This window comes from Chlamydotis macqueenii, chromosome 22 (genome assembly GCF_036417535.1).
Source record: "Chlamydotis macqueenii isolate bChlMac1 chromosome 22, bChlMac1.mat, whole genome shotgun sequence".
Lineage (NCBI taxonomy): Eukaryota > Metazoa > Chordata > Aves > Otidiformes > Otididae > Chlamydotis > Chlamydotis macqueenii.
The window spans coordinates 914829-942809 of record NC_141577.1 but is presented as its reverse complement, the minus strand read 5'-3'; the positions used below and the strand labels follow the sequence as shown (position 1 = coordinate 942809).

At 55.2% G+C, this 27981-nt stretch overlaps 4 protein-coding genes across 6 annotated transcripts; all 4 read right to left on the bottom strand.

Annotated features, from left to right (window-relative positions):
• Positions 1-158: 158 nt before the first annotated feature.
• On the bottom strand, positions 159-3839 carry GALE (UDP-galactose-4-epimerase). Its single transcript, XM_086765033.1, has 11 exons — positions 3721-3839; positions 2530-2656; positions 2313-2428; positions 1937-2050; positions 1526-1702; positions 1281-1394; positions 1117-1183; positions 917-1002; positions 697-774; positions 445-559; positions 159-359 (listed from the first exon to the last, which is right to left on the bottom strand). The coding sequence occupies exons 2-11, from the start codon at positions 2648-2650 to the stop codon at positions 304-306; spliced, it is 1044 nt and encodes a 347-aa protein (XP_086621159.1). The 5' UTR covers positions 2651-2656; positions 3721-3839; the 3' UTR covers positions 159-303.
• A 556-nt stretch (positions 3840-4395) lies between these two features.
• HMGCL (3-hydroxy-3-methylglutaryl-CoA lyase) lies at positions 4396-8707 on the bottom strand. 2 transcript variants are annotated; one of them, XM_086765240.1, is made up of 9 exons: positions 8645-8707; positions 8279-8365; positions 7952-8059; positions 7491-7586; positions 6819-6967; positions 6141-6204; positions 5642-5830; positions 5375-5500; positions 4396-5063 (listed from the first exon to the last, which is right to left on the bottom strand). In XM_086765240.1, the coding sequence occupies exons 1-9, from the start codon at positions 8693-8695 to the stop codon at positions 4962-4964; spliced, it is 972 nt and encodes a 323-aa protein (XP_086621366.1). In that variant the 5' UTR covers positions 8696-8707; the 3' UTR covers positions 4396-4961. The 2 variants fall into 2 exon arrangements, with proteins under 2 accessions (XP_086621366.1, XP_086621365.1); XM_086765239.1 differs by lacking the exon at positions 8645-8707 and adding an exon at positions 8440-8490.
• A 1206-nt stretch (positions 8708-9913) lies between these two features.
• FUCA1 (alpha-L-fucosidase 1) lies at positions 9914-15370 on the bottom strand. The gene is made up of 8 exons (XM_086765126.1): positions 15015-15370; positions 14261-14395; positions 13900-14037; positions 13114-13219; positions 12481-12681; positions 12080-12270; positions 10857-10956; positions 9914-10155 (listed from the first exon to the last, which is right to left on the bottom strand). Exons 1-8 carry the CDS (start codon positions 15356-15358, stop codon positions 10018-10020), a joined length of 1353 nt encoding a protein of 450 aa, XP_086621252.1. The 5' UTR covers positions 15359-15370; the 3' UTR covers positions 9914-10017.
• Positions 15371-16186: 816 nt separating this feature from the next.
• Positions 16187-22989, bottom strand: CNR2 (cannabinoid receptor 2). Of its 2 annotated transcripts, none has more exons than XM_010127666.2 (2): positions 22829-22989; positions 16187-18035 (listed from the first exon to the last, which is right to left on the bottom strand). In XM_010127666.2, exon 2 carries the CDS (start codon positions 17966-17968, stop codon positions 16919-16921), a length of 1050 nt encoding a protein of 349 aa, XP_010125968.1. In that variant the 5' UTR covers positions 17969-18035; positions 22829-22989; the 3' UTR covers positions 16187-16918. The 2 variants fall into 2 exon arrangements, with proteins under 2 accessions (XP_010125968.1, XP_086621251.1); XM_086765125.1 differs by lacking the exon at positions 22829-22989 and adding an exon at positions 18379-18485.
• Between the last annotated feature and the right edge of the window lie 4992 nt (positions 22990-27981).

Here is a 27981-nt window from a genome sequence, read left to right as displayed (position 1 = left end):
TGAACAGGCCGCACCTGCGAGTGCTGGCTGCGGCCCCTGCCCAGGGCACAGCGAGGGCCCAGCCCAGCGCCCCCTCCCTGCTGGGGCTGGCGCCGTTCCCCGGAGGGGATTTCGTGCCCTGGGCGCTGAAGCTGGGCCCCGGCTCCGCTCTGCCTTGTGTTTCTGCTCTCTGAGACGCAAAGGACCTGGGGAGGTGAGGATGAGGAGGGGAGAGGCTGGGGATACTCCTGCCTGGTGCCCCGGGAGGAGCTGGAACTGCACCGGGCTGCGCTGCGGGGGATGCAGGGGGGCCCCCGGCTGCGCTCAGTTCTTGCTGAAGCCGGTGGGATTCTGCAGCTGCCAGCGCCACAGGTCCTCGCCTGCAACGGGGAGAGAGCAGTGAGGGGGGGGCCAGGAGAGGGGCAGGCGGGGCGCAGGGCGGGCCGGGGAGGGGGCTGCGCTTACACATCTTGTCCAGGCCAAAGGCCGCTTTCCAGCCCAGCTCGCGCTCGGCCAGCGCCGCGTTGGCGTAGCAGGCGGCCACGTCGCCCTCCCGCCGGCCCGTAATCCGGTACTTGATCTATAGGGAAGGCAGCGCCGTAGGGGCGGGGGCTCCGCCGAGGCCCGGGAGCTCAGGGAGCACGGAGCGCGTGGCGCTGTCGGCTGGGGGAGGCTGCGGGAGCAGCTGGCTCCGTGTCCCTGCGCAGCAGAGCTTACCTGCCTCCCCGAGGCTTTCTCCATGGCCCGGACCATCTGCAGGACGGAGTAGCCGGTGCCTGTGCCCAGATTGTAGATCTGGGAGGAGGAGAAGGGATCTGGGTCGGCTTCTTCCGCAACGGGAGAAAGGCCAGGCCGCCCTTCAGCTCCCTGAGGGCTGAGCCCAGCCCCGCAGCCCCCGCAGGGCCAGCCGCACCCCAGACACCAGCCTGCTGTGTACCTTGCAGCCGCAGTTCTCCTTGAGCTTCTTCAAAGCAGCGATGTGGCCCTTGGCCAAATCCACGACATGGATGTAATCCCTGACGCCTGCGGAGACACAGAGGGTGAGCACAAATCCCTCCTGGGGCGCGGCCGGGCTGTGGAGCTGCACTGGCTGCCCCGGGGACGGGCTGTCTCTGCTCCCCCCGTTCCGCGACGCACCCGTTCCATCGTCTGTCTTGTAGTCGTTCCCAAACACGCTCAGGAATTCCCGGCGTCCCACTGCCACCTGCACAAGGGGACAAGCCCGCGAGAGCCGCGTCAGCCTGTGTCCCACACGGGCACTGTGAGCCCGGGGGTCCTCAGAGGCTGCAGCGGGGTGGCACCTGCGCCACGTAGGGCATGAGGTTGTTCGGGATCCCCTGAGGATCTTCTCCTATCATGCCTGACTCGTGGGCACCGATGGGGTTGAAATAGCGCAGGAGAACAGCGTTCCAGTCCTGGGGAGACACAGAAATGTGGCTGCCTGGGGAGGGTGCAGTGCTGTACAGCACTGCCGGCTCACCCCAGCACGCTCCAGCGGGAAAAGACCTCGGTTCCCAGCCCCGCGCGTCCTGGGGCGGCTCCTCACCTTCTCTGCTTTGCAGAGATCGCGAATCATCTCCTCGATGAAGTACTTGGATTTGCCGTAGGGGTTGGTGCAGCCTCCCACCGGGTGGTTCTCGTCCAGGGGCAGGTACTGGGGGTCTCCGTAGACGGTGGCAGAGCTGCTGAAGACGATGTTCCTCACGCCATGGGCCTTCATGGTCTGGGGAGAGGAACCAGCAGCCGCTGAGCCAGCGAGCTCCATGCCCTCCGGCTCAGCTGCACGGCTGAGCCCTCCGCAGGCGGCAGCTCCCACCACGCAGGCTCCATTTCACCGCCGGGACAGGGCCTGGTCACGGGGAGCACCGCGCCAGCCGGCGCTGCCGCCCCAGAGCGGGATCACCCCCAGCACCCACTCGGCCCCGCGCACCGCACGCGGCCTCCGGGCCCCGCTCACCTCCAGCAGCCGGATGGTCCCGGTGAGGTTCACCCTGTAGTACTCCAGCGGCTTCTGCACAGACTCCCCCACGGCCTTCAGCCCCGCAAAATGCATCACGGCCGAGAAGCGGTGCTGCAGCGGGGGGAGAGCTTGCTGTTAGTGCCACAGCAGCGGGAGACTGAAGCTCCAGGCAGAAACCAGTGAGAAGTCTCCCCGTGAGTTCCATTCAGCCAGCCCGCGTGCTCTCCACGGCCCAGAGGAACGTTTGCTGGTCACAGCATTTCCTCAGCACTGTCCTCCCCGCTCAGCTCCTGCCCCGGCCAGTCTCCCTCCTGGCTCAAACCCCTCTCGCCCCTCGGAGCCCACCCTGGGGCACTGCAGCTCTTGCTCTCACCTTACGGAAGAGCTCCTGCAGTGCGGCCTCGTCGGTGATATCCAGCTCCTGGAAGAGGACGGGCTGGCGCACGATCTGCTGCACACGCTGGAGGCTCTCGGGGAGCGTGTCTGCCCCTGGGGAGACGGAAGGGGGCGAGGTGCTGGGACAGGCGGGGTCCCGGCACAGGCTGAGCGGCCGAGCCGCTTGCACGGGAAGGGAGGAAGGCTCTGCATACCTCGGATGGCATTGTGGAAGTTGTCTATGACCACGGGGACATAGCCAGCCTCCAGCAGCTCCAGCACACAGTGACTGCCGATGTAGCCAGCGCCGCCGGTCACCAGGATCTTCTCTGCCATGGCTGCCTGCGGGAGGAAAGCCCCTCAGTGCAGAGCACTGCCTGGAGCGGCCTGGGGTGGGCACAACAGCCAGGGACCGTGGGAGGGAAGGGGCTGGCGGGACTTGGACACCGTCACTGTGTCACAGGGTCACTGTCACTGTCACAGGCACTGCCTCCGGGCTCTCCCTGCGCTTGGCCCGGTGGCGGACGTCCGGGGAGAAACGGGCGGGGCAGGTGGCAGCACACCCTGCCCCACCGCGCTGACGCCTCCCCAGCAGGAAGGGTTTACCTGACACCTGGCCACGCACCGGGGAAATCGCTTGTTCTTCCTGTCAAACCCAGTCGGGACCCCGGCGTCACCCGCATCCCGCAGCACAAACCCCCCGGGCCCCGAGCACGAGGGCAGGGGGCCACGGACGGGTGTTAGCGCAGGGGTCTGCGCGGGGGAGCCAGCTCTGCCCCGCTCACCCCCTCCCCGCTTCCTCTCCAGCTCCGGACCCCCCTCACCGCGGGCCCGCCGCCCCCCCCGTTCCCGCCCTGCTTCCCAGGCCGGTGGGCTCCGGCTCACTGCGGGGACAAGAGGGGAGAGCTGGGGGCCAGCCTGCAGGCGAGCCCCGGCCCCGGGCAGCGCGGAGCAGCTCCTGCCCGCCGGGAAGAACCCGCCCCGTTCCCGGGGCTGCGGCGGCTGCACGGGGGAGTTTTCCACCCTGGGCGGCTTCAGTGACCCCCGGAGCCGCGCCTCGGCCCGGACCCCGAACCGGGACCCCCAAACCGCGCGCCCGCCGGCCCCAGCGCTGCGAGGGCGGCTCCGGGGGCAGGCGAGGGGCTGGAAAGCCAAAATAACGCCGCGTGGCGGCGCGGAGGGGCCGGGGTCACCCGCGGGCCCGGGCCGGGAGTCACCGGAGGCCAGGGCGGGCTGCGGGGCCGGGGGTCTCCGGGGGCTCCGCACCGCCTCGGGGGCCGGGCCCGGGGCCCAGCCGCGGGTCCCTGCGGGGCCGCGTTCACCCCAGGGGCCGCGAGAGCCCCCCACGGAGGGAGGGCACGGCCGGACACCGCAGCACGTCGCTCCGCGCGCCCCCGGCCGCTCACCCGCTGCTCCGCTTCGCTCCCGCCGCCGCTCTCGCTCTGCCCCGCGCCGGGTGCGGCCCCTTTAAGGCCCGGCGCGTTCCCCCGCCCCGCCGCGGTGCCACGCGCACCGCTCTCCCATGGAAACGTGTCACCCCCGTGCCGGCTACGGGGCCGCAGCGGGGACAAAAAGCCTTTCGGCGCGCATGCGCGGGACCCAACGGCCACGCTCGCGGCGGCGGTGCGAGCCCCCGTTCCGCAGCGCCCCCTGGCGGCGGGAGGACCATGCTTAAACGCAGGCGTTTACCCGATTCCAGCCCAATTTCAGCGGCGGTTATTTAATCCACACCTCATTTCCGCGCCGGGAGAGCCGGCGGGACGGGCCCCGGCAGCGCGCTGCGGCAGTCAGGGCAAGGCGCAGCACACAGCTCCACAGCAGCGGCCCCCGAAGGACAGGGGCTCCGCTCTCGCACACAACCACTCAGTAAATTATTTTGAACAGAAAATGGGGGGAGAGGGCCCTAGGGCCCGTCTACGGTGAGGAGCACACGCGCGTACAGAAACGGGGCGCTTCACGCTCTCGCGGGACGGGCCTCAGCCCAGGGCGAGGCAGCATTTCCACGCCGAGGCCCGCGGCACCACGGCGGTGGTGACAGCTCCTCCGCGGTCAGTGGACCCACGCGTCCCGCAGTCCAGCGAATTAAATAGCGCGTTTATTGCTCCCCGCGTTCACAAGTACCCTACAACAGATACGGCCTGTTGCGACAACCCCCGACTGCCCCGAATGAAGGTCCGCGCCACCCCTTGACGCCAGAACGACGCTGGGACCCGTCCGCTCCAGCCTCAGCGCGCGGAGCCAGGAGAGAGCAGGGAAGGTGGGGTTGGACCAGAGAGGCGCTCCAGCCGGAGCCGGTTATCCTTTGCCGGTCAGTTCACGGCAACGCACTCGCGAGGCAGAAGCTACCGGACGTTGCTCCGAGCCGGTGCCAGGCAGCAGCTCTGCGGGAAGGCAAGCGCTGCGCCCGCTGCTTCCTCAGCCCCTCCGCCTCCTCCCGTCTCAGGCAAATGCCTAACGCCGCTGAGGGCCACCAGAGTATTCTCAGCTTGAAGATTTCTTCACAGATTCTGGCGGATTACGCGTTTCCTCTCCAGCGCTGAGTCTGGAGCAGCACTGAAGATCAGACCAGAGGCAGCGGAACGGAGGGGAAACCCGGCCAGCGCCAGATCCTTGCTTTCTTCCTGATCCCAGGAGAAGCCCGATTCAGTCACAGTCTGCACGCCGCCTGGGACACTTTGGAATTGGTTTGTCTGTTGAGAGCATTGCAAATGAACGTGCCCGTGTCCATCAGCTTCTGCAGATCCACACCCTTCACAAGAAAAAGAGATGCGACACGCCTTGGCACCGGTTCCACCACGAAAGGCTGCCCAGTAACAACTGGCATGACTGGGAGAGACGAGGAGGGCTGAGGGAAAACGGGGGAGGACACGCTGCCGGCGGGGGGAGCCGGCACGGCAAGAGAAGGGCCCCGGCACAGCCCGCATGGCAGAGCCTGGTCCTGCAGCTACGCTCAGGCTCCCTGGGCCACGTTTGAACCCCCGCGGAAGCCCGAGCGCAGGGGGCTCAGCTCTGTTCGCGCGCGAGGCTCAGCTGCTGCAGGCAAAGGCCGCCCGCGCTCACCGTGTGGATGCCCAGGCCGTTCAGCATGTACACCAAGTCCTCCGTAGCAACGTTTCCCGACGCCCCTCGGGCGTAGGGGCAGCCTCCAAGGCCAGCGACGGAAGCGTCAACCACGCTCACACCCATCTGTGAACATCACCGCGGTCAGCAAACCCCGCTTTAAGCACAAACTGTGGCCCTGCTCCTCAAATCCCCGGCTCGCAAGCAAGCGCAAAAACACCTCGGGCACGGGAGGAAGGATGCTATACCGCAAAGCGAGACTCCCACCTGCAGCGCGACCAGGATGTTGGCGAGAGCCTGCCCGTAGGTGTCGTGGCAGTGGACAGCAAGAGCCCCCACCGGCACCTCTTTCATGACTGCTGCCAGCATCTCCTTCATGCTCCCCGGCGTCCCAACGCCAATGGTGTCACCGAGGGAAATCTCGTAGCAGCCCATCGAGTACATCTTCTTTGAAACCTGCGCAAGAGCCAGGAAGCTTACTGAAAAAGCAGCCTTGTCGTTCCCTTCCCCCGAGCGGGAGACCCGCCGTACAGAGGAATCGGAGCACGCCTCCCTGGCGCACGAGAGCCACAGGACAACAGACTCTTCTCTCCCAATTCCCCATCCATTTTGGCTACACCCAGCTTTCCCTCCCTGCGGCGGCAGCCTTCCCAGGCTTCCCTGTCCTCAGTGAAATGGTTTGACACATCCCCGGCGCCCAACCCACATCCACCAAAGGGAGCCCAGAACCTCTCAGTAATTCTGGTCACATTTACCAGGAACTCACCTCTGCGACTTTAGCTGCAGAGATCTTCCCTTCATAGGGACATCCAAGGACACAGGAGACGTACCTACGGTTAAAAAAATACTCGCGTTTAGCTGGACAGCCGAAGTGAGATTACAGCGGCCAAACTAGCCAGGACTTGTGCAGCATCCTGCACGCTCTATACAACGGAAGAGTTCATCTCATAGTCTAAAAATCACTCCAGCGGACAACGCGCACACAATTAGCTAGACAACAATTACTTCTTCCACGGATATGAAAACTTTGCCAAGACAGGAGCGCGCCAGGCTGTCAGGCCCGTTGATCGCCCCCTTCAGCGCGGAACGGCTGCCACAGCGCCAGGATTACTCTGGATCACTTGGTAAAGCTGCGACAGAGTAATTACAGAAAGGGGGAATCTGGAAGAGCGTAAACCGTCGTCAGCGGTGCCAGCTTTGCACCAAGCCAGCGTCTGAAACGGCGTTACCGCGGTGGTGTTTCCAAATCAGCGCTTCTCAGCGCGCCGAGCTCGCATCTGCTTGCACCCATCCAGGCAGAGAGACGCTCCCCAAAAAAGGTGAAGTTTGAAACAAATCCCACTCCCCGGCGCCGCAGGGGCTGCGCTCCAACGGGGTACGTTCAGGCAGTCACACTGCCCCACACGACCCGCTCGACGCTGAGCTCACGGCGGGAACCCCTTACCCCCGGACCGGAACGCCGGCGGCGCTCGCTGCGGCCATCACCTCACCGAACCTCTCCAAACTCTCCTCGATGGAACAGTTGATGTTCTTCTTGGTGAAGAGCTCAGACGCTGCTCCAAAGATCGACACTTCTTTGGCCCCTGCTGCCACCTGCCAGCAGAAAGCGCAAATTAAAGTGAGCTGATTTCTCTCGCAAGGGAAACTACAAGCACAAGCATGACTACAGTTCTCTCATTTTATAATTTTTTTTCCCCAATTCTTCCCCAAATAACCCAATTCTTTCCCCAGTTCATTCTACAACAAAAACATGACGAGACATCCAGGTCTGTCTTCAAAAGAAGTTCAAAGCTACGGATGCAGCAGTGAAGCTACACGTGCTGGGCGCAGTCAGGAGAGCTGCGAGACACGCGGATAAGAGCGAAAGCATCACTGTCAATCGAAATAGATTACTTTTTTTTTTTTTAAATAGAAAATGTATGAAGGGATTTTCTATTACAAAGAGCAGGCTGCTACTTCCCCAGCAAAACGATCCCTTACAAAGGAACTGCAGCACGAGGCTGCTGCCTGCCAGAACGAAGGATCACGTCCCACCCTGAGCTGCAGCTCCAACGTTCCCGGGCCGGCCGCCCCGCAGGCGAGACACCGAGAGCACGCAGACGCCGCCACCTCTTACCGCTGCCTGAAAGCCTTTCAGGTTCGGGGTCAGCACAGGGTAGCTGATCCCAGGGAACTTCTTAATTCCCCGCATGACCTCGGTATGGTCAGCCATCTGCAACGACAAGGAGAGGTTTCTACGGGTGACCACACCCAGTTCTGCAAATTATAAAGTTATTTTTTAAATTTCTCTTTACGATGGGAACAGAAACATTTAGGAACAAGAACAACGGGCCTCTAAAGAGCAAAGAGCGGAGTGCCCTGCGAAGGGTCACAGCTCAGTCGCCCCGCCGAGCCGGCTGTACGTCTGCTCTTTCGCAGAGTCCAAAGGGAAGGGCTGGGATTCTGCAAGCTCCTTTATTTGCCTTTGCCGTTCCTCGCCTGCTTCCACGCCACCGCAGCACGCAGAATCTCTCCACTGGATTGCTATTATCAGGCATTTTCACAGCACGGGACTGTAAATCCCAATTGAACACTGACCTGAGGAACCCACTTGGGGGAAACAAAGCTGGTGGCCTCTATAACCGGAAGCCCCGTCTCTGACAGCATATTGATTAGATTTATTTTCACTTGTGTTGGTACAACACCCTAAGAAAAGAAAAGGGAAGCGACCTTAAGTTATTGTTCCCACACTAAACTGTTCCCCCAGTGCAAACACCCTCCCCATCTCCCAGCACCAAAAAGCGGCATTTTAAAGACACGGCGCCGTGTCGGTGCGGCACGACGGCGCGCTGCGGGCGTCTGGCTGGCGAAGGCCCGCAGGGAGGGGCCGCGCGGAGCCCAGGCCCGCCCCAGGCCCGCCCGTACCTTCTCGTTCTGCAGCCCGTCGCGGGGCCCCACCTCCACCACCTTCACCCGCCTCGGGAAGGCTCCGGCCGCCGCCGCGGCGCTGACCTGGGGACGGAGGGAGAGCGTCAGCCGAGCCCCGAGCCCGGGCCCCGCGGGCCCCCCGCCCCGGCCCCGCTCACCGGCCGCAGCGGCACCGCCCAGCGCGGGAACAGCCGCCGCGCCGCCGCCATGCCGGCCCGCTCCCACGTGACCGCACCAACCCTCACGTGATCCCGAGTGGTCACATGACGGCCGCGCTCCCCACGTGGCGCCGCTCGGCCCCTGCGCGCCCCCGGCCCCTCCGCGCCCCCCGGCCCCTGCGCGCCCCCCGGCCCCGGGCCGCACCTGTCCCCGCGGGCCGTCCCGCGGCAGCGCGGCCGTGGCGCACTGCGGCATGGTTCTCCCGGCGCCCGCACCGCGCCGCGCCGCGCCGGCCGCTCCCTTATAGCGGGGCTGCCCCCGCTGCTGCCGCTGAATAAACACGGCGTGTTTGCTCGGCCGGGGTTACCGGTGCCACGGCGCCGGCAGGCAAAAAGGCCATCGCTCTGCTGCCCCTTCCCCCCGCCGTGTCCGTACCGGCGTCATCGCCGCAGCCGGGGTGATGCTCCCGTCAATAAGCAGGGCGCTGGCAGTGCCAGCTCTCCGACGTTCGTCAGAGATCGTTATTTGTTAATTGAGTAACAGCTCCGACACCCCCACTCTGCACGTGTCCCGGCCCTGGGGCTCAGCCTGCGCCCAGCTCCGGTGTTCCGGCAGCTTTTCCTTGCACCACACCACACAGTAACAAAACAAGCCTGTATGCAAGGCTGCGGGCCCGCACCAAACCCCGCTGCAGAAACACGCGCCGCTGTGGCGCATTTCATCATTTACGCGCATACTGTTCAACGCTTTTTAGAGAAGTTCAACACCGAGGCAAGAAATCTCATTCCACTAGAACAGCAGAAGTCAGATACACGCACTCACGGATTTGTGTTAGATTACAGCCGATTGCCTCAAGCCCCCTTCGAACAACAGCTTCCGTTAATTTATTTGTGATGGAAGTACGGCTCTGTGTTTGTCTCGATCAATACCAAAGGAACACAACGCACCCCATCGAGTGCCTGTTTGTACAGAAGTGTCGCAGCAATCTGCGATGGCACCGTGGTTGCCTGTCACATACAAGGCTTCATGATTCCACATATGAGAATCACATCGGTTATCAAAATTAAATTAGATGAGTAATTAAGCCAGGGAAGTGGCAGGGCCTGCTCCTGCCTGGGAGGTGCGGACCCTGCTGCCGCGCGTAGCCTGGCTCCCCAGCACACGGACGTGAACACAGACAGAGCGCCCACTGCCCCACATCCTGCGAGCCGCTCTGACCGTCCAAACCCTCTCGCCATTAACGCGTGCGTCTCCTCCTTGGCAGACGCGCAGCCACTCGGCTGCGTGGTCTGTCAGCTTCACGCACGAATACCCGGGTGGCCTGACCTGACACCCCGCAGCAGGTCCTCTGATCGGCCCCATATTAACTCCATCCAGTCTCCCACCAACTGGGCACAGAGACCAGTCCCTTGCTGCCAAACACTGTTCCCTGATCCACAGATCACTTACAGGCAAAAGGGATTAGAAGAGGGATTCTCTTAAGAGAAAAACAATTTATTTAACAATAAATGAAAAATCCTCTTGGACTCGATTTAAAGGCAGGGCAGGAGGAGATTGCTGCTTTCATCCCGCAGCCGTCACTCCACACCCTCAAGCTTGACAGTCCAGCCAGACTGAGGCAGAGGAGAAGGAAGCACGGAGGGCAAAGTTACGAGCAGTCCTTTTCCTGGGGACATCTGCCACGCCAGAGTCCCTGCAAATCCCAACATCGTCACCTGCAGAGGAGGAGGGGACACGCTCAGTTGCAGCTCACACAGGCGCTGCCCATTTGGACAGCCCAGCACACCCAGAACACATCTGCAGTCTCTGACAGCATTTCCTACCCATCCAGAGCAGTCCTGCACATTTCCCCCATCACTCAAGTGCACAGTACGTAACGCACGGGGTATTTGGGGCCAAATATTTGACTGTAGGGTTTTTTGTTTTGGTTTGTTTTTTTTTTTCCTGCTGAGGAGGTTTGACCTCTGTTTGTCTAGAGCAAAGGGCGCTCTAGCATTTGCGTCACTTCCAATTGCATTTACAATTAGGAGGTCAGTGCACCTGACTTGAATTTGGGATACAATACCAGCGATCGCTTCTACGCGTGCGGCTTCTTACTCGCCACCCCTCTGTGCCAGTAGGAGCAAAAGCCTGTGGGGGGAGAAGCGCCTCTGCCTGCTCCGTGGCAGTTCCCGAGCCTGCGCTGGGAACTCCTAGCCGATGTTCTGAATTGGACAGGGAGCTAAAGCCTGGGGAACAACCTGGGATGCTGCAAGGATCTGGAGGGAGGCCAGAGCACTCCAGAACAAGAAGCACGGGATGACAACTTCCACTCTCTCCCCAGTTTCCAAGTGGACTCAGGTTGGACCTTCCCAGCCCAGGTGTGCCCAAGGTGGGCTGCTCTCAGAGCGCGTTATCTTTTTTCCAAGTTCCTTACTTGTGCGGCTGGGGATGGATCGGGTGAAGACAGTTCCAAAACGTTGTCCTGAGGCCAGATCAGAAAGATGCCATAGACAACTGGTCCCTTAGAAGTGTACCTATGAGCAAGAGTTCAGCAAGGTGAAAAGCCCCGTAAGAGAGAATCAGGCATGAGCGTGACCTTTCCAGACAGCACCAGGACACTGGCTCGCCTGCTGTCACCGTACAGGGGTCACCTACCTTCCCCTCATTCCAAAATCTGGCACTTTGGACCCACCATTTACCCAGTCAGCACTGGCTGATGAAACCCAAACAAAGTCTGTGCGTGCTTCCTAAAACAAATGTCATTTGGCCTACAGGATAGACGGGGAGAGACTCTTCAGCAGGGCCTGCTGTGACAGGACAAGGGGTAATGATTTTAAAACAGAGGCAGGGAGATTTAGATTGGATATTAGGAAAAAATTGTTTATGCTGAGGGTGGTGGAGCACTGGCCCAGGGTGCCCAGAGAGGCGGTGGATGCCCCATCCCTGGAAACATTCCAGGCCAGGCTGGCCAGGGCTCTGAGCAACCTGATCTGGTTGGAGATGTCCCTGCTCCTGGCAGGGGGGTTGGACTGGGTGGGCTTTAACGGTCCCTTCCAACCCAAACCAGTCTGATTCTATGATCTGTCTTTGCCTCAGCTTGTGGTCAACTGCAGGGACACGCTGCCCTATCCTGATCTTTTCGTTGCTCTGCATTTCTAGGCTGAACACACTTGGGGAAAAAACACAACTCTGTTTTGTAGCTTTTCTGGCTCTTGACTCGCTGTGCCCTTCTCAGTCAGTATAAATCTAACCGTTGGGTAACAGTGATTAACACTGTTATACAGCAGCTCAGAAGCAAATATCAGTACATTTGCAAACGGCACGTGTTCAGATGAACTGCATTTGTGCAATCCAAACTGGCCAGAATCACCACTTAAACAGTCCCGACAGCAGCAGCATGGGAACTTTTTTAAAGGAAGAATTGGGGTTTTTTTTTCCAAATCTAGCAAGATGGATGACGTCTGGATTTTTATTCTCTTCTTTCAAGCAAGATATTCCTTGGGGCAGTAACTGAGCACTCCAGTTGTGGGATATTACCTAAACACCATCTGCACCTGATGGCAACAGTTCAGAGTACAGCCAATTTAAGAACAAACAAGAAAGAAACGTCAGCTCTGGAAGTCCCAGCGAGATGGGATTGAACAACAGGGTCCTTACCAGACCGTGACTGTGCCGTTCTCCATCTGTACTCTCCACGGCTTCGATTCATAAATTGCCTCTCCATTAGTGTCCAGCCACCTCCCAAGGGCCAGAAGTCTTTCTTGGAAGATGGGAACAATCACTCCCTCTTTTGTAGGTCCCACATTGAGAAGGTAGTTGCCTCCAAAACTCACAGTCTGCACTAGTTCCTGTGACAGATAAATCAAGGTAACAAATTTAATTAGTTTCAGTTCTGACACAAAGACACCTAGGGAGGGCTTTGTCCTCATCAACTGCTCCTTTAACTCCAGCCTGATTGTACGAAACACGACAACTCTTCCTGCAAGTATGAGGATGAAGGAAACCTCTAATTCTCAGTAACTCCCCCACATCTGTTATTCTGATTTCAGATTTCTTACCTCAATGATACTTGCTTCATCCATTAGCTCAGCAATGATCATGTTGCTTCGATAGCCCCAGGAGAGCTTGTCAATGGAGGAGCACATCTCCCACTTGTGAGCTGTCAGGGTGCCTGGCTTGTATTTGTCAGCACAATTGTAGTAGCCTCCGTGATGGCAAGAGCAGTTATTACACCAACGGTCATTAACAACAACAGTGTCCTGAAAGAAGAAACTCAGCTCGGTCAGGAGAATGTTTTGTTTGGACTTTTCAGCCTGCATACATCCCTCCTAAGCTAGCAAAGGCATCTCAGTTAGGAGGTCAGTACCTAAAACCCCCTGAGTAATCCATGGAGAGAGAGAGAGGATCCTCCAGAGAAGGCTGAGTCCCTCTCTGGGAGAACCTCTCTCCATTCACCCAGGCAGGAGTTGAGGTTCCTGCACTTTGAGCCTCCCATCTGTGTGCCGTAAAGGACACCAGAGTCTTCTCACAGGAGCACAGCGTGAGCTGCTTATTTTTTTTGTGAAAGAATTAAAGCACATCTGGCATCTGTCAAGCAGGCTTGTGACCTGACCACATTCGTATCTCACTGCTGCCAGACCTCCCGTATCCATAAAACGCTAGCGGCCCCGAGGGACAGCTGAAAGCGATACCTTGACGGGACTATCGTTATAAAGCCAGGCAAGGAAAGAGGTAGAATTCCAGTATGACTCCGGAGCTTCCCAGTCTCCATCTGACCAAATCAAATCTGGTTTATATCTAACAGAGAGATGAATGTTATTTCAAAACGGCTTATTTTCTCCTAATACAAAAGAAGCACTGTGCTTCTTGCATCTGGAGTCTAGCTTCACTTCCTCCTCCTGTCGCCTGACCTTACCAGGTTTATGCTATCACTCTCTGTTTCAGACAAAACTTTAAGTGAGGTTCTTGCAGGAGCAAAGAATGATGTGTTGATCACGGCTCAAGAGAGGATGCAATTCTTCCAAAAAACCAGAAGGTTGCACCTCAAAGGCAGTTACAAGGCACATTGTTGACCTGGGAAAACAGCTATTCAGAGCAACATGTGTCCGAGCCTCATGTTTTTGTCAACAAGGAGAAGCAAGGCAAGGGTGTAAATTCACAATGAAATTGCTCTTCTACTCTACTGCACACTAAGCAGCTTGCTCCACTTTCAAAGCCACCCCGCACAAACGCAGTGTTAAAGGGAATTGCTCTTGCATGAAAAAATTTTCTCTATCTTATTCAACAAGTTAGACTGTCCACAGCGCAAATGTGAACCTCTTTTCTAATTACTGCAAACCCTTACCAATAAGTAAACAGATTTGCCTTTGTCAAAAATTAACATTTGTCACCTCAGTGCTCTGCATCCACTCTGCATCTTTCTCTGTAGTACTGAAATCAGGAAATGCTCTCGATTTCTAACTGGTTGCAGTTCTTACTTTAAGACAAGATCATAAAGTTCTGGCATTGTCTTCCGTAAAACGAAGTTCTGGGTCTTGAAGCCACTTTCTTTGTCAGCTAGATAGAGCGGATTAAACCACTCTAACAGAGAGTGATACAGCCCATAGCGTATGTTGCTGAAGGACAGAAAACACAGAGGAAAGAGTTAGGCTGGCAGCAGGGATTAAGAACCAGTGGCAGATTAGATTACTGGCTTTATTACTTCACAGGAGACTTCACGACTTTGCAAGCCCTACTTTTTTCACATGAAACTCATAATTTTCCACTGCTTGACACGAACAGCCAGGAGAATTCAATGCACAAAGACGAAAGGAACAGCACAGTCTGGCAGTGCCATACCTCTTCCTGAGGGCTTCTCCCAGCTCTCCCACGAGATCTCGGTGGGGCCCTGTATCCAGAGAATTCCAGTTCCAGGACACGGGCGACCCCCAGTTGGTGAAGCCTTCATGATGCTTCGTGGTTAGTACCACGTACCTGAGGAAACAAAAAGTACTTGATTAGGATGACAAAGGAACTACCCAAGATACTCCTCAGCCTCACTGGCAAACCCAGTCCCTGAGAAAGCAAGGCACTGAGTACCCGTGCTGTGAGGAGCCCTCCTTCGTTACCCTTTACATTTAGAAACAATGACAAGAATAACAGAGGTTTGAAACGGATTTTAACACTAGAAAAGAATGAACAATCGAGACTTAGGAAGCAGCAAGACCTGTAATCTGCTCAGCACCCTGCGCATGACCCCTCAGGGATCCCCAGCATTGCTCAGGGACCCCCAGTCCCTCGGAGATCCCCAGACTTGTGCTTGCTATCCCCGCAGGGACCCCCTGCATCCTCCTGGGGAGCCGAGGCACAGTCCCCCATCCTCTCCAGGTCTTTCCATCCCCTCAGGGACCTCCAAACACGCCTCCCCCATCCGCTCAGTGACCAAGGACCCTCATTCCCTCAGGGATCCCCAGAAATGGCTCCTCTACCCCCTCAGGGACCCCCAAGCATGGCACTCATCCCCTCAGGCACCCTGGGTCCCCTCAGGGACCCCCAGACCCAGCCTCCATCCCCTCAGGGACCCCAACCGCCCCGTCCAGCGCCCGACGCTGACCTGGCACCAGCCCGCTGGAAGAGCTGGGCCCACTGGAGGGGCTCGAAGTCGTGGGCAGTGAAGCGGGGCGCGAAGTCCACGTAGGAGGTGTTGGGCGGGTACCGGCGCTGCACGAAGCGTTCGTAGTTGGCGTTGCGCTCGCCCTGCCAGTGCCACCAGAACCACTCGGAGCCCCAGGCCGGGACGGAGAACACTCCCCAGTGCACGAACACCCCCACCTTGGCCTGGTCGAACCAGGCCGGCAGCGGCCTCGCGTCCAGGCTGGCCCAGTCGGGGCGGTAGCGCGGCGCGGCCACCACCGGCCCCAGCGCGGCCGCCAGCCACAACAGCCCGCCGGCCGCCATGCTGCCGCGTGACGTCAGCCCGGCGCCGCCATGGCTACCGAGGCAACGGCGAGGCGCCGCCACGGCTACCGAGGGGCCGCCGGTTCGCGGCTGCGGTCCGCCTGGACCGCGCCGCCTCCTCTTTCCCTCCCGCCCAGCCCGACTCTGCCCCGCCTACCCGCCGCTGTGCCTCTTCCTGCGGCTTAGGCCTCTGTGTTCATGCGGTGAGGAGCCAGGAGAGCGCCCGCGGGGTCGGCCCCACGGCAGGCCCCCTCCGTGAGACCCCTCGTCCCTTCCCTTCCATCCTTGCAGCTGAAGCAGCCCGAGGGCCCGGCTCCAAAACCCGCACGTGAAACATGCCCCGGGGAAACCGGGAGAGTTCAGAGGCCTCGCAGCCGGGCTCCGGGCCAGGCTCGTCCCCGTCAGACGCGTTTTGGGAGCCATCGGGAGCCCCACTGCTCTCCAGGGCACTGGCAAAGGGCCTCGTCCCACTTTGCTCTCCTTGTAGGTCTTTCAACAAAAGGTGCTGCTTTTGTGTAATTTAAAAAAAAAACCTATCGCCTGGAGGAGTTCATGCCCCAGAAGTTAATGGAAGAAACGGCTGAAAAATGGCTTTAATGTTTAATCACATCCAACAAATGCCTGCCTGGCACAGATGGGCTTTCCCTAAATCTGCTGAAAGAGACGTGCTGCCTGCAGGGTCCAGTGCACCTCGAGATCCTCAGCTATGGCAGGGTCCGTAAGCCACAGTGAGAGCATTTCGGCCTTCCATAAAGAATCAGATGCTAAAACCCACAGGCCCCTCAATGCCGTGAGACGCGATTAGCCAGGACCGTCTGCAAGTGAGCCCAGAGAAACCACGTGTGCCTTTCCCCGCGCGGGCCGAGGTACCTGCTGCCGCTCCGGCTCCCGCGCAACGCAGCGAGGCATTCACCTTCGGCAGGAGCTCGTCACGATGCGGTGCTGTCCTCTGCAGCCTCTGCCAGGACCTGAAGACTTTTTGCCATCGTGCTGCCAATACGTAACACCCCGGGCTGGCATTCAAGTCTGGTACGAATAGGTGTACCTCTGCTGCGCAGCAATGTGCTATTAGCACGTTGCGATGGTGCTGGCACAACTCTGCCCGTGCCCGGTTAAGGGGTTTAGAGAGACTTACATGACACCTGGGGATTTCTAGAGAAACTGAAAGTCTGCAGAGTTTTACTTGAGGTTAACCATGTTTTAAGGAAGTGTAAGGAAGACATCACTGAATGTAAAAGTAATGAGTTAGGAGGTTACTGGTGGGCAGGTGGGAGGCCAGGCAGGAGGAGTTGTCATGAAATGTTAGGATCTGCTGCTCTGGGGCATGGCATTATCTGCTGCCTCATGGCTGGCACACTGATGTGGCACCTGCATCTCTGCAGCTCGGGGACCGGCTGCCTGTGTAAGCCTGTGCACTTTATGTCCCAGCGTCTAAGAATAACATCAGCGGGAGCTGGCTCCATGACAGGCATCTGATCCCTCCATAAGAAAAGAAAATAAAAAGAAAAGTGAGCCAGACTATTTCTGCCAGCCCGAGCGTGACTTTCCACAACTGCCTCCCTACGTTATGCGCATGTCCTCGCAGGCAGTCTCTATCACGGAGGACTTGTGGGTGCTCTCTGCTTCTGGGCTCTCCTCTGAGGCCTTCAGCTGCCTCCTGAACCGGAAAAAGACCATCCTGAGGGAGGAATACAGCTCCTTGCTCCGCAGAGCATAAATAATGGGGTTCACCATGGAATTGAGCAGGCAGAGGGTGCTGCAGAAGGCAAACACCTTGCGCAGGTGATTGCTCAGTTTGGCAAAGATGCTGTAGATCATGAGAATGAGGACTGGAGACCAGCACAGCACGAGGACAGCCAGCACCATGACGAGGGTCTTGGCCAGCATGACATCCATCCTCATCCTGGTGTTTTGCTTGCCCACCTGCACTTGGTGGTTCTCCATGTAGGCCACGTGCCGGTGAGCCCTCCACAGCACGTGCGCATAGGCGTAGACGATACACCCCAGCAGGATCATGATGACGCAGATCCAGCTCGACAGATAGTGGCCATCCACAAACGGGAACAGCTCGGAGCAGGTCGAATTGAGTGTGCAGCAGTTCCAGCCCAGGAGGGGCAGGGAAGCAATGGTCGCGCAGGTCACCCAGAGCACCCCCAGGGCTGTCCACGCTCTCTTCCGCGTCATGAGGAGCCTGTATTCGGAGGGGCGGCTGATGCAGATGTAACGGTCCAGGGCTGTCAGCAGCAAGCTGCTCAGGGAGGCAGAGAAGGACGTGTTCACCCCTCCCAGCTGCAGCAGGAACATTTCTTTAGAGAAACCGGTTTCATTAAAGACATGGAAGTTAACAAAACTGCAGACGAAGATGATGCTGGCAAGAATGTCAGCCAAGGCCAGGCTGCTGATAAAGAGGTAGGAAGGCTTTCTCCGGGTCCCGGGGGAGGAGAATATCAAGTACAACACCAAAGAGTTCTCGAAAATGCACAGTGTCCCAAAGAGGCCACACAGCGTGGCAATGCTTATCTTCTGTGCTTGAGTGCTGAGGACCATGAAGCACTCCATGGTGTTCACACTGCATTTGGAGGCATTTCCAGGTATCTTACAAATATCCATTGCAGTTAACTGGAGCTAGGAGCTTGCAGAGAGCCTATCTGCTTCCTTCTGCACTTCTTCAGATGCTCTGAAAAAAAAACAAGGGGAAGGGGACTTACAGGAGCACAACGAGCAATAAGTTCAACCCACGCAGATATATCCCTCCCTTTAGAGAGAGGCACACAAAAGAAACAGAGCGCAGGAGATCTACTTCCAGGTCCACAGCCCAAATGCTGGAGCTGACTTCCACCCTTTCCCAGCAGAGATACAGGCTTTATCCCACCCGTGATTTGGCTGAGCCCTGTCTATCGCAGCTCATGGGCACCATGTTCCTACCACATCCATACCACGTCCGTCTCTCGGGCTGTCTCCTCCCCACAAGAGAGAAGCAGCAATGCCAAGAATTGTACAAATCCAGGGCCAACTCTTACCAGTCCTCCGGGACTCACAGCTCAGGCCAGCAGCAGTGGAAGGGGCTGCTCATGGTGACACGGTGCTGCGGCTGGGGCCAGGCCCTGGAGAACAGCCTCTCCAAGAGAAGCTGCCCCGGGAGACGGCTGGGATGGAGAGGGACGAGGGATACTGCACCACCGGGGACTCAGTGCCACTCATCTGGGAACACAAAGTGCACTCTGAAGCATTTCTTCTTCACCAAAGCCGTTTGGACACATACAATGACAAGACTGGTTTTATATTTAAGCTTGCCCACTGCAGTTTCACAAAGCTCAGCCTCGTTAAAGTTGCATTTCTCCCCCCGTAATCCTTGTGACACAAGTCAGCCTGTCCCACGGTCAGTGATCAGAAGTTACTCTTTAACACCAATATTAGAGCGTAGGTCGGACACAAAAATGAGGACATGCAGGAGTTAGACCACCTAAACCTAGGAAGCCCTGTCCGTGCCCAGGATTAGGTTAATTTTATCAATATTTTTATCTTCAGCAGAGAGGTGATGGAGGGAAATGCCTTATTTTCCCCTAGACAGATGTTGAGCCGCTCAGTGCGCTCTGTGGCAGCAAAGTCGTGTTTTTCTCTATGCTGCTGCAGCTTAATGCATTTAAATCCCTTCATCTTCATTACACTGATGAGCTTGTCCTTCAGATGTTGTTTTTCTCCCCCTCTTACTCTTGATTACATTCATGCTTTAAACCCGATGCAGCCTCACTGAGCACTCAGCCGCCTCGTGTCGCCTCATGTCACAGGGGAATAAGGTCATCCTGGACCGGTGATGGAGAGCGGACGCAGAGGCCGCTGTCGGATACACTAAAGCTGCCTTATTCGCAGAGCGAGATGCTGTGTGCCGAGCGCCATGCAGGTCGTACCGCCCTGCTCCAAAAGCCCATGGCACAGGAATCCCCTCTCGAAAGCACCCGCCTGGCTTCCAGTATCCAGGATCCCACGTCCCAGCAATGGGACCATGGGCTCCCGCTGCTGGAGTGGACGGCACGCAGCTGACAGCTTGCCCTTGCCCTCGGAGCAAGCAAGCCACCACCTCCCCCTGCCCTCAGCTCTCTCGAAAGAGGAAATGTCCAAAGTGTGCGAGGCGCAGCAGATGGGATGTGTGACGACTGCAGCTGCCCAGGGAGGGAGCGAGCCCCGCGGCAGTGAGAGCCCAGGCGGGGCAGGGCCGGGCTGCTGGGCTCCAGGCACCTGTAGCCGACCGCCTGTGGTTTCTGTGTCTGTTTTTTGAAGTTCAGCAAAGACCACGGCTGCCTTTAGAGGTGATGACAGCCAGTAGTGTCCAACACGCTAGAAGCCTCTGTCCACAACATCTTAGCAGTGACACGTGTTTTATATCTCTCTTTGTTACTTCCTTCCTCACCGATTCCCCCATCCCCGGCACCCACCACTGTTTCTGTGTTCTGCAGTGGTTGCAAAATGCCCCTGAGCACTTGAGATGCTGCCCAGGAGGTTACGAAGAAGAGCCCAAGCCCCACACTTGGCTCCTGCCTGCCTGTCAGGGCTCAAACATCGGTGGTCGCAGGGCGTTCGATGCATGTTACAGCCAGAGCAGCTCAGCCCTGATTTGCCTTTCTTGGCACATCAGGCTGGAGGAGTTCTGGACTTTGGGCTGAAACGTGGTTCAGCATTGCAGCAAGCCTCTCTGCTCTTACATCAGGCTCTGGCATGGGACAACCACGCAGGGCTGGAGATGTTGCACTCTAATCTCAGCACTCGCTTCCTGCAGCTCTTCACAGGAACATTGCAAGTGCAGCAGTAATTACTAACTGCTGTTATTAAACCCGACAGCATCTCCCTCTCCACAGAGGTGGATTTAGCAGACAAATGGACTTGGACATATCTCAGGGCTCACCAGGGGCCAGAACTCCCCAGGTAAAACTCTAGCACCCAAACCAAGACGTCTCTTAGGGAAGCAGACTCCAGCACCACCTTGACATCTATTAATTGCAACCAGTATTCCCAGAACCATCTGAAATCCTCAGCATCTCCAGTTGTGCAATGTCCAACAATCATACTTAGGAGCTTGGAAACTGCACTGAACACTAGGCAAGAGCCTGAGGGCCAGTGAAATGCTATCCTTCTGTTACGCTGCTGGGAACACAAGTCAGTTATAATGGCGAAATACCTCCTGCACGGGCTGTGCTGGTGCCACTCTCTCCGTTAAGCTGCCAGAACTCAGATGAGCCCTCAGGTCTGAAATACCGTGCTGGGCTCGCAGCAGTCAGCCAGCCAGCCCAGACCTCTTCCCACATCTGTTGTGTCTCAGGCTGAATGACAAGGACGAATCTCTTTGCAGTTTTGACGGAGCTCCCCCAAATCCTCCTTCCAGCTCCTGTGTCTGCGAGGGAAAGGACGGGGCTTTGCTCCAGCACAGCCTCTTCTGCAGAGGCTCCGGAGCATGAAAACACGGGCAGCGCCAGGAGTCCCTCTCCTTGCACTGCCTGTCCCTTTATTCTTTGGCTGCTTTTTCCTGCCCAGGGGACATCGTTCTCTTGTCAGATGGGCTCCTGGATTCAACCATTTGTTTGTTCATGCCCACTGCCTCCCGCATGCTTCTTCAGCTCCTGGGAAACAAGCCAGCCTGTATCTGGATCCTGGGGGAGAAGTGATGTGCAGCATCCTCCGTAGGGCAAGTCCCACTCCCAGGGTGGAAACCTCACTTCCGAAGGGCAGCACCTCTATCTCCCCGGGAATTACAGCCATGGGCAGGGCTGTGCATCCCCACCACAACCAGCCCCACAAGCCCAGAGAGTCCCTGCCTGCAGGGCTGAGGTTTCGGCTCAGCAAGAGGGAGTGAAGGGGCTTCTCGCCGTCCTTTAGAGCCAGGAGCCTGCGGCACAGAGGGACGGGGGCCTTGGCAGCCGAGCACGGATTTCCTGGGCCTCTGCACAGCATTAACTCCCCTCCCAGCACAGCAAAGTGTCTCCTGCCAGCAGGATCTCCCAGGGTGGGGAATATTCTGCCAAAATAAAGCAACAGAGAACCCTGTCTCTTGCAATGGAGAAAACCCCAGACAGTGCCAATGCCAACAGCAGAACCCCAGGAGGCAGCAGGGAGGCAACGCACTGAAGGAACACAAAGCTATGAGGAGCAAAACGCAGGTGAGACATTTCACAATGCAATCTATTTATGATACAGCCTCAATGACTGCAAAGTCTGCCCAGAGGCAGCAGAGAAACTGTCCCTCCGTTAGATCTGCTTGGGAGCCCACTCAGCCCAGCCTGATAACTCGGCTGGCTTTGGTGGAGATCAAATCTACAAGTGAAGAAGTCCTTTTCCATTTCGGTGCGTTGCTGCAATTGATTTCAGCTGTCAGACTTGCACTGCCTTGCACGCAGCAGAACGGTTTCTGAGATCACTTGGAATGGTTTCTTCATTTACAGAGACATCTCAGACTCCTTGTGATTAATAAGTTACCATACCAGTTGCTTGGATGATGTAAAATTACGTTTCCCTGCTGCTATCAGCCAGTGCAATGTGCCTGCAGCACTCTGAAAGCGCTGGCCTTGAATATTTCATCTCCAGAATTTGAGAGATTTGATCTTCACACTAAAATAAAATGTCTTAAGTGATCACCTAATATGAAAAAGTTAAGTGCTTTATGCAAAACTGTCATGAATACTTTGACATTTCTCCCAATGAAAAAGCAAAGTATCTTTTGCTTTACAAATATTTCAGTTTGTATGCGATTTCTTGTTTTAGTTGCAGAAGTTCTGCCATGATTTTGGAAATAGCTGTTCATCCCAGTTTGTCCCTCCAACCTCACTAAATAACGCCGACTGGAGTCACCTCCCTGATGTAAGCCCTGTGTGGCTCAAACGCCACGCTGAAGGTTATATGCTTTATTTTTTGTCAGAGTGCAGTTCTGTCCATGTGTGACTGCTCGGGGCGCCGGCATTTGAAGCACAGGGGTACGTGGGTGCAGAACGGGGCTGTGAGTGCCAGCTCAGGTACAACGCGTGGCGAAACAGAGCTTCTCTCACTCCGCCAAACCCGCCACGCTCAGACTCATCACAAACCCTCGTTCACGCCGAATGCTCAGCCTGAGAGCCAGTATCACACCCATCCTTGCGAGACGTTCGGAAATACCTCTGACATATCCAACGTTAATATTTTTCCCCAAATCAGCTGTAAAGAGTTAGTCTGCAGTCTGCTATTTAAACACTTACACTTTGTGTTCTCGTTAAGAAAGCTTTCATCCTAAACAACAATTTTTCCCACCCTTTGTCACGCATTGCACTGTATTTGGTCCCGAATGACCCCGGGAACCTCCCCGTCACAAACCCCTCGCGGTAGAATCCCCCCGGTCTGCGTGCGTGTGTGGCAGCACCGTGGGCTCAGAGCCGCGGTGCATTTTATGGTGCAATACAGGATCCTCAGCTGCAGGGTCTCCCCACACGTCAGCCAACGCAAACCACTCACCTCCTCTCGCTCACGTCGCGGGCTGGGGATGCGCGGGGGCTTCCCATCCCTCCGGCTCTCGGGGCAGGCTGTGCAGCTGCGGACGGTGCCTGCTTCCCTCTCCTTTCACATCGCTTCTGGTTTCATCTGGGTTTCTCGTACCGTTCTGTTCTGGGCCGGAAATCCAGCAGTGCAAATCTTCCCTTCGGTTTCTTGCTCTCTTTCACATTCTTTTGGTGAACGTGTGGCGGATTTTGTCTCCTTCCCCACTTCCCCTCTGCATCTTGTGTTCTGCTTCTGTGTACTGCTACACCTCACAACCACCCCAACCCTCCAACTCGTCAAAATAATTTGCTCAGTCCCTGCGATTCTTCCATGTACCCACAGCGTTTGAGGCAAGAGACATTCCGGGTCTTTTCCTGACCTCTCTAGGGAAGTGCAAGAGGAAGGGAAGGAAAAGAGCTAGAGGGCAGGCATGGAAAAATCTGGGTATACCTGTCTGTGTGCAGGTCCAAGGGCAAGCTCAGAAATCTGCCGTCTGCGTGTTTGCAGCCCCATTAACAGCAAGAATCCCACTGCTCCGAGCCCCGGGAAGTGGGCAAGCCCCTCCTCTGTACACAGACCTGTTCTGCTAACGCCAGAAGCGTGAGGAGATTTTCTCTTTGCAAGTGGAAGGGAAAGAAAATGGTTTAAGGTCTTAACTTACACAATCATACCCCTGTGGTCATGATGGACCCAGGGCTGTGGAGGCTGAGGTCTCTGCTCTACCTGCTCTCAGCTATCCTTCCTCACAGCTAACTGCTCCTCCTCCTCCTCTGCGGGGCTGCAGCAGCCCGAGCTGGCTATCTGCAGGTTGTGCAGCTGCTGGAAAGTGGGGACGGCTGCCGGGTGACACCAGAGCACCAGGGAGAACACTCGAGGCTCTGTGTCCGTGGGTAGAGGCAAGTTTGCCCCAAATCCCAAGGGAATTGGCCACATTTTGTTTGGGTAAAGACCATATGGCCTGTAGTGGGGAGCCGATGCTGCGCTGGCAAAGGACAGGCCGTGCTCCATTGTTGACGCGGAAGAAACGGACACTGCTGACGACCAATATGATCAAGCAAATGCCAATTTATTGTTGATACATCCCGGTTAATATAGCCCTTCTAATTCCGTATCATGCGCAAGCTCTCTACTAATTGGTTAACTATATCATGCACGCGCTCCTAGCTAAAATATGATTCGTTAAGTCTCTATGTTCACGCGCACGGCCCTCTCCACCTGCACCCTGCTTCACATTCAGCCCCCAGTCACGTATGCCAGCTGTTTTCCTTCTTCTCAAGGTTGCTTCGTTTACTTTCTCACAGGAAGCTTCATTACTTTCTCACAGGCGGCCTCATTATTTTCTCACAGGTGGCTTCAGTACTTTCTTACAGGCAGCTTCAGTACTTTCTCACAAGCGGCTTCAGTGATGTCCTTGAGGCCTGCTGCTCACAAACATAACAATTCCATTCGGTCTGGATTGTTCACTAAGTGCCCCTGGTACTCCAGGTATCCAACAAATCCCCCTTTTTGTTTTTGAACAATCCAGACCCCAGTTATCATACGTTCCATAACTTTCACAAAGCATTTTAAAATACACCCCAATACCATTAGTGCCAACAGCAAAGCCACTAATATTACCAGCCCATGTACTATCAAATCTTTTAGCCAACCTGTGACTCCCAATGATTTTAGCCAGTCCGAAAGTCCATTTTCCACCTGTATTGCATGCATGTTCCGGCGTAACTCTGCCAACTGATAGTGTATTGATTTAGAGTGATCAGAAATATTCATGCAACACATACCTTCAAAATCTTCACATCCATGTCCATGCGCTAATAACAAAAAATCAATGGCTGCTAGATTCTGCAAAAATATCATGACGCATGCTATCCATGTCTTCTAATAATCCTGAGAACATGCTAGAGGTTAAATTCATTTGCTTTTGTGCCCAACAAGCTAATCTATTTAAGCTAGCTAAAGCTTTTGCAGATGCCGCCCAAGGAACAAATATAGATAATGCTATACGCTCAGCTGTACCCATTAGGGTTAAATTGCCGTCACAGTTGGGAGCCAATACTTTTAGTGATCTCCTTGCTCGAGTACGATTTCGCAATACTTTCATAGATGGAGCAAACATTATCAATTTTCCAAAATAACATGGTCCTCCTATAGCCCCTTTTGGCACTCCTGACCAGGCCCGATCCCCACAAATTAAGAAGTATCCCGGGGGTATGGCCTTGGCCGTGTCATTCACCCAAAGAGGCATCTTTGAACCTTTGATTTCTGCTCCCACTGCTCCATTACAATAATCTCCTGAGCTGTTTTGATAAGTATACACAGGTTTTCCTTGGGCGTCAGTCATTTTACTAGTTACATCAGTCCATTGGTTCCTGTTCCATGCTGTACTTACCCCCTTTTCTGTAAAAAGGGGACCTCCCAGCATAAAACAAGACCCTGAACCATTTAAGGATCCCATTAGATCTAATTCTTGTGGATCCCAAGGCAAACTGTGATTTAAATGCCTAATCACCAATGCTGCAGCTATTCCAATTTGATTGCTATTCCCAGAACAACACACCGGTTTCTGTCCAGGGCGGAGGCTGGCACACTCCATCTTTGCGTGGCATGTTTGATTCACCACAGTCTCATTCAAAACAGTGTGATTATTGACCCATCCTTTCCAGTCATCCGGATTCCAATAGGGAGTACCAATCAGACACGTACGAAAAGGATCAGCAGGAGTAGCCATTGACACACAAAACGATGATTGGTTTGTAATGTTGGCAAATGTCAGCCACATGTTTGGTCTGGGGTCAATACGATGTAAGTCTACAGTCTCACCAACACACCCAGTTACCAGCATCAGGAGGATGATGATGATGCACCCTGCTGTCCCAGGTCTTCCTTCCAAGGTTTCACCCATCGACTTGGAACCCATCGTGGTCCTTCGTCTGTCAAAACACAAACATAACCTCGACCGGTCATTTTCACTTCTGCCGGACCTCTCCATTCCCCAGTTTTTAAATCCCGGTATTGCACCTTCACCGAATCACTTTTCTGCAGTCCAGATTGCAATGACATATGATGAATTACAATTGGAGGAGATTCACGGTCTCCTGTTAATCTCAGATAATTTAGCACATAAAGCGCTTTTGCAAGCCTTTCAGAGGGTGCCGGCTCTCCCCCTTTTTGTTTTTGCAAAAGCGATTTTAAGGTGGCATGTGCACGCTCTACAATGGCTTGGCCTGTAGGGGAGTGAGGAATACCTGTTATTCTGCGAATACCCCATAGTTGGCAAAAGCGTACAAACGTTTGCGAAACATATGCAGGGCCATTGTCAGTTTTGATTTCTTGAGGAGCTCCTAGTGCGGCAATGGCAGCATGCATATGCTTCAGAACATGTTTGGCTGTTTCCCCTGTTTGAGCAGTGGCCCATATTGCATGCGAGTAAGTGTCAATACTGACATGCACATACTTCTGACGTCCGAATTCTGCAACATGAGTAACATCCATTTGCCATAATTGCAAGGCACCTAAACCTCGAGGGTTGACCCCAAGGCGTAGACCAACTCCTGATTTTTGACAAGCAGGGCAGGACTGCACTATTCCTCGAGCATCTGAGAATTTTAAATCAAATTGTTTCGCTAGCACTTTAGCAGATTGATGTAAGAAATTATGAGATAAACGAGCCTGCTCAAACAGGTTAACTGTTTGATTTTTCCATGCAGCAGCGACTAGCTTGTCTACTATGTTGTTTCCTATAGACAAGCCTTGGTTAAACTGATGACTGCGAATGTGTGTTATAAAATAAGGTTCTCTGCGTTGATTTAGCAAAAACAACAGCTGCATCAATAACATATACAAAGTATTATTTTTTACTGTTTTTATCATGGCACGTTCTAAACGCTGTGTCGTGCCCACCACATATAATGAATCTGAAACAACATTTAGAGGCTCATCGTGCCACTGTTGAAAGGCCCACACCACTGCTCTCAGTTCAAGCGTCTGCAGGGAGTCCGTGATGTAACCTGTAAGAATTTGATGATTCCATTGGTTATTACTGTACCAAGCGATGGCAGCTCGTTTAGATTTCCTCCCAGCATCTGTAAATACTGTGAGTCCTTCTACCGGTACTTCCGACCTGCGAGGGGCTTCTTCAAAGTCTTGATTTTGCAACAGTGACAAAAGTTTGGCTGAAGGATAATGATTAGTTACAGCACCTGGGTAGTCAGCTAAAGCGACTTGAAGCATCTCTGAAGTTGCTAACAGCCAGTCCAAATAATTTTGAGCTATAGGTACAAATAGCCTTGTAGGTTCTTGAGCTGACAATTCCAAAATCCTTCTTCTGCCTTTTATAATCATGTTAGCTAACAGCTCGACCCTTGTACAAACTGTGTTTTTGGGTTGGTAAGATAGAAATACCCATTCCAAAATTCTAATGTGCTGTTCTTCTGATTGCACTATGAGCCCTATTAAATGTTGTCGCTTTGGTGACGAATTAACAATCAAAAACTGTAAAGGTAAATCATTAATTTTTCTTTGTGTGGTAGCTGTTAGAATTTTTTCTACAATCTGGTCTAACACCTGTTTCTGTTCTACTGATAAAGTTCGCCGTTCATTTGGTTTGGTCGTAGTTCCCAGCAGGGGCATTAAAGGAGCTAAATCATCATTAGTGATTCCAGTGATGGATCTTACCCACTGTATGTCTCCCAACAATTTCTGAACATCTGAGAGGTTCTTAATGTCTGTATGAATTTGTATTTTTTGCGGTCGCACTGTGCTTCCAGTAATTACCCAGCCTAAATATTGCCATGGGCCTTTACGCTGTACTTTTTCAGGGGCAATTTTTAGTCCTTTTGGCTCTAAAGTTTTTATTAACTCTTGTAATATTTTTTCTGCATTCATTTTTTCGCCTGCTATTAAGATGTCATCCATATAATGATAGATTAACAAAGACTGATGCTCTTGCCGAAATGGCTGCAGAGCCCATGCGACAAAATTCTGACACATTGTGGGGGAATTTTTCATGCCTTGGGGTAGCACCACCCATTGATACCTTTTAGCAGGTTCCTGCTTGTTAACTGCTGGTACCGTGAAAGCAAATTTTTCTGCGTCATCTGGATGTAAAGGAATGGTGAAAAAACAATCTT

What these genes read in the sequence shown, in the direction of transcription:
- GALE (XM_086765033.1), bottom strand. Translation starts at nt 2,650, where the DNA reads ATGGCAGAGAAGATCCTGGTGACCGGCGGCGCTGGCTACATCGGCAGT. An exon ending in CTTCCACAATGCCATCCGAG is followed by an intron (nt 2,429 to 2,529) that starts GTATGCAGAGCC and finishes CCGTCTCCCCAG; the next exon opens with GGGCAGACACGCTCCCCGAG. An exon ending in ATCTCTGCAAAGCAGAGAAG is followed by an intron (nt 1,395 to 1,525) that starts GTGAGGAGCCGC and finishes GTGTCTCCCCAG; the next exon opens with GACTGGAACGCTGTTCTCCT.
- HMGCL (XM_086765240.1), bottom strand. Translation starts at nt 8,695, where the DNA reads ATGCCGCAGTGCGCCACGGCCGCGCTGCCGCGGGACGGCCCGCGGGGA. An exon ending in CCCCCAAGTGGGTTCCTCAG is followed by an intron (nt 7,587 to 7,951) that starts GTCAGTGTTCAA and finishes TTGTCGTTGCAG; the next exon opens with ATGGCTGACCATACCGAGGT. An exon ending in CTGCAGCTAAAGTCGCAGAG is followed by an intron (nt 5,831 to 6,140) that starts GTGAGTTCCTGG and finishes GCTCTTGCGCAG; the next exon opens with GTTTCAAAGAAGATGTACTC.
- FUCA1 (XM_086765126.1), bottom strand. Translation starts at nt 15,358, where the DNA reads ATGGCGGCCGGCGGGCTGTTGTGGCTGGCGGCCGCGCTGGGGCCGGTG. An exon ending in GGAGAAGCCCTCAGGAAGAG is followed by an intron (nt 14,038 to 14,260) that starts GTATGGCACTGC and finishes TCTGTCCTTCAG; the next exon opens with CAACATACGCTATGGGCTGT. An exon ending in ATGAAGCAAGTATCATTGAG is followed by an intron (nt 12,271 to 12,480) that starts GTAAGAAATCTG and finishes TATCTGTCACAG; the next exon opens with GAACTAGTGCAGACTGTGAG.
- CNR2 (XM_010127666.2), bottom strand. Translation starts at nt 17,968, where the DNA reads ATGGATATTTGTAAGATACCTGGAAATGCCTCCAAATGCAGTGTGAAC.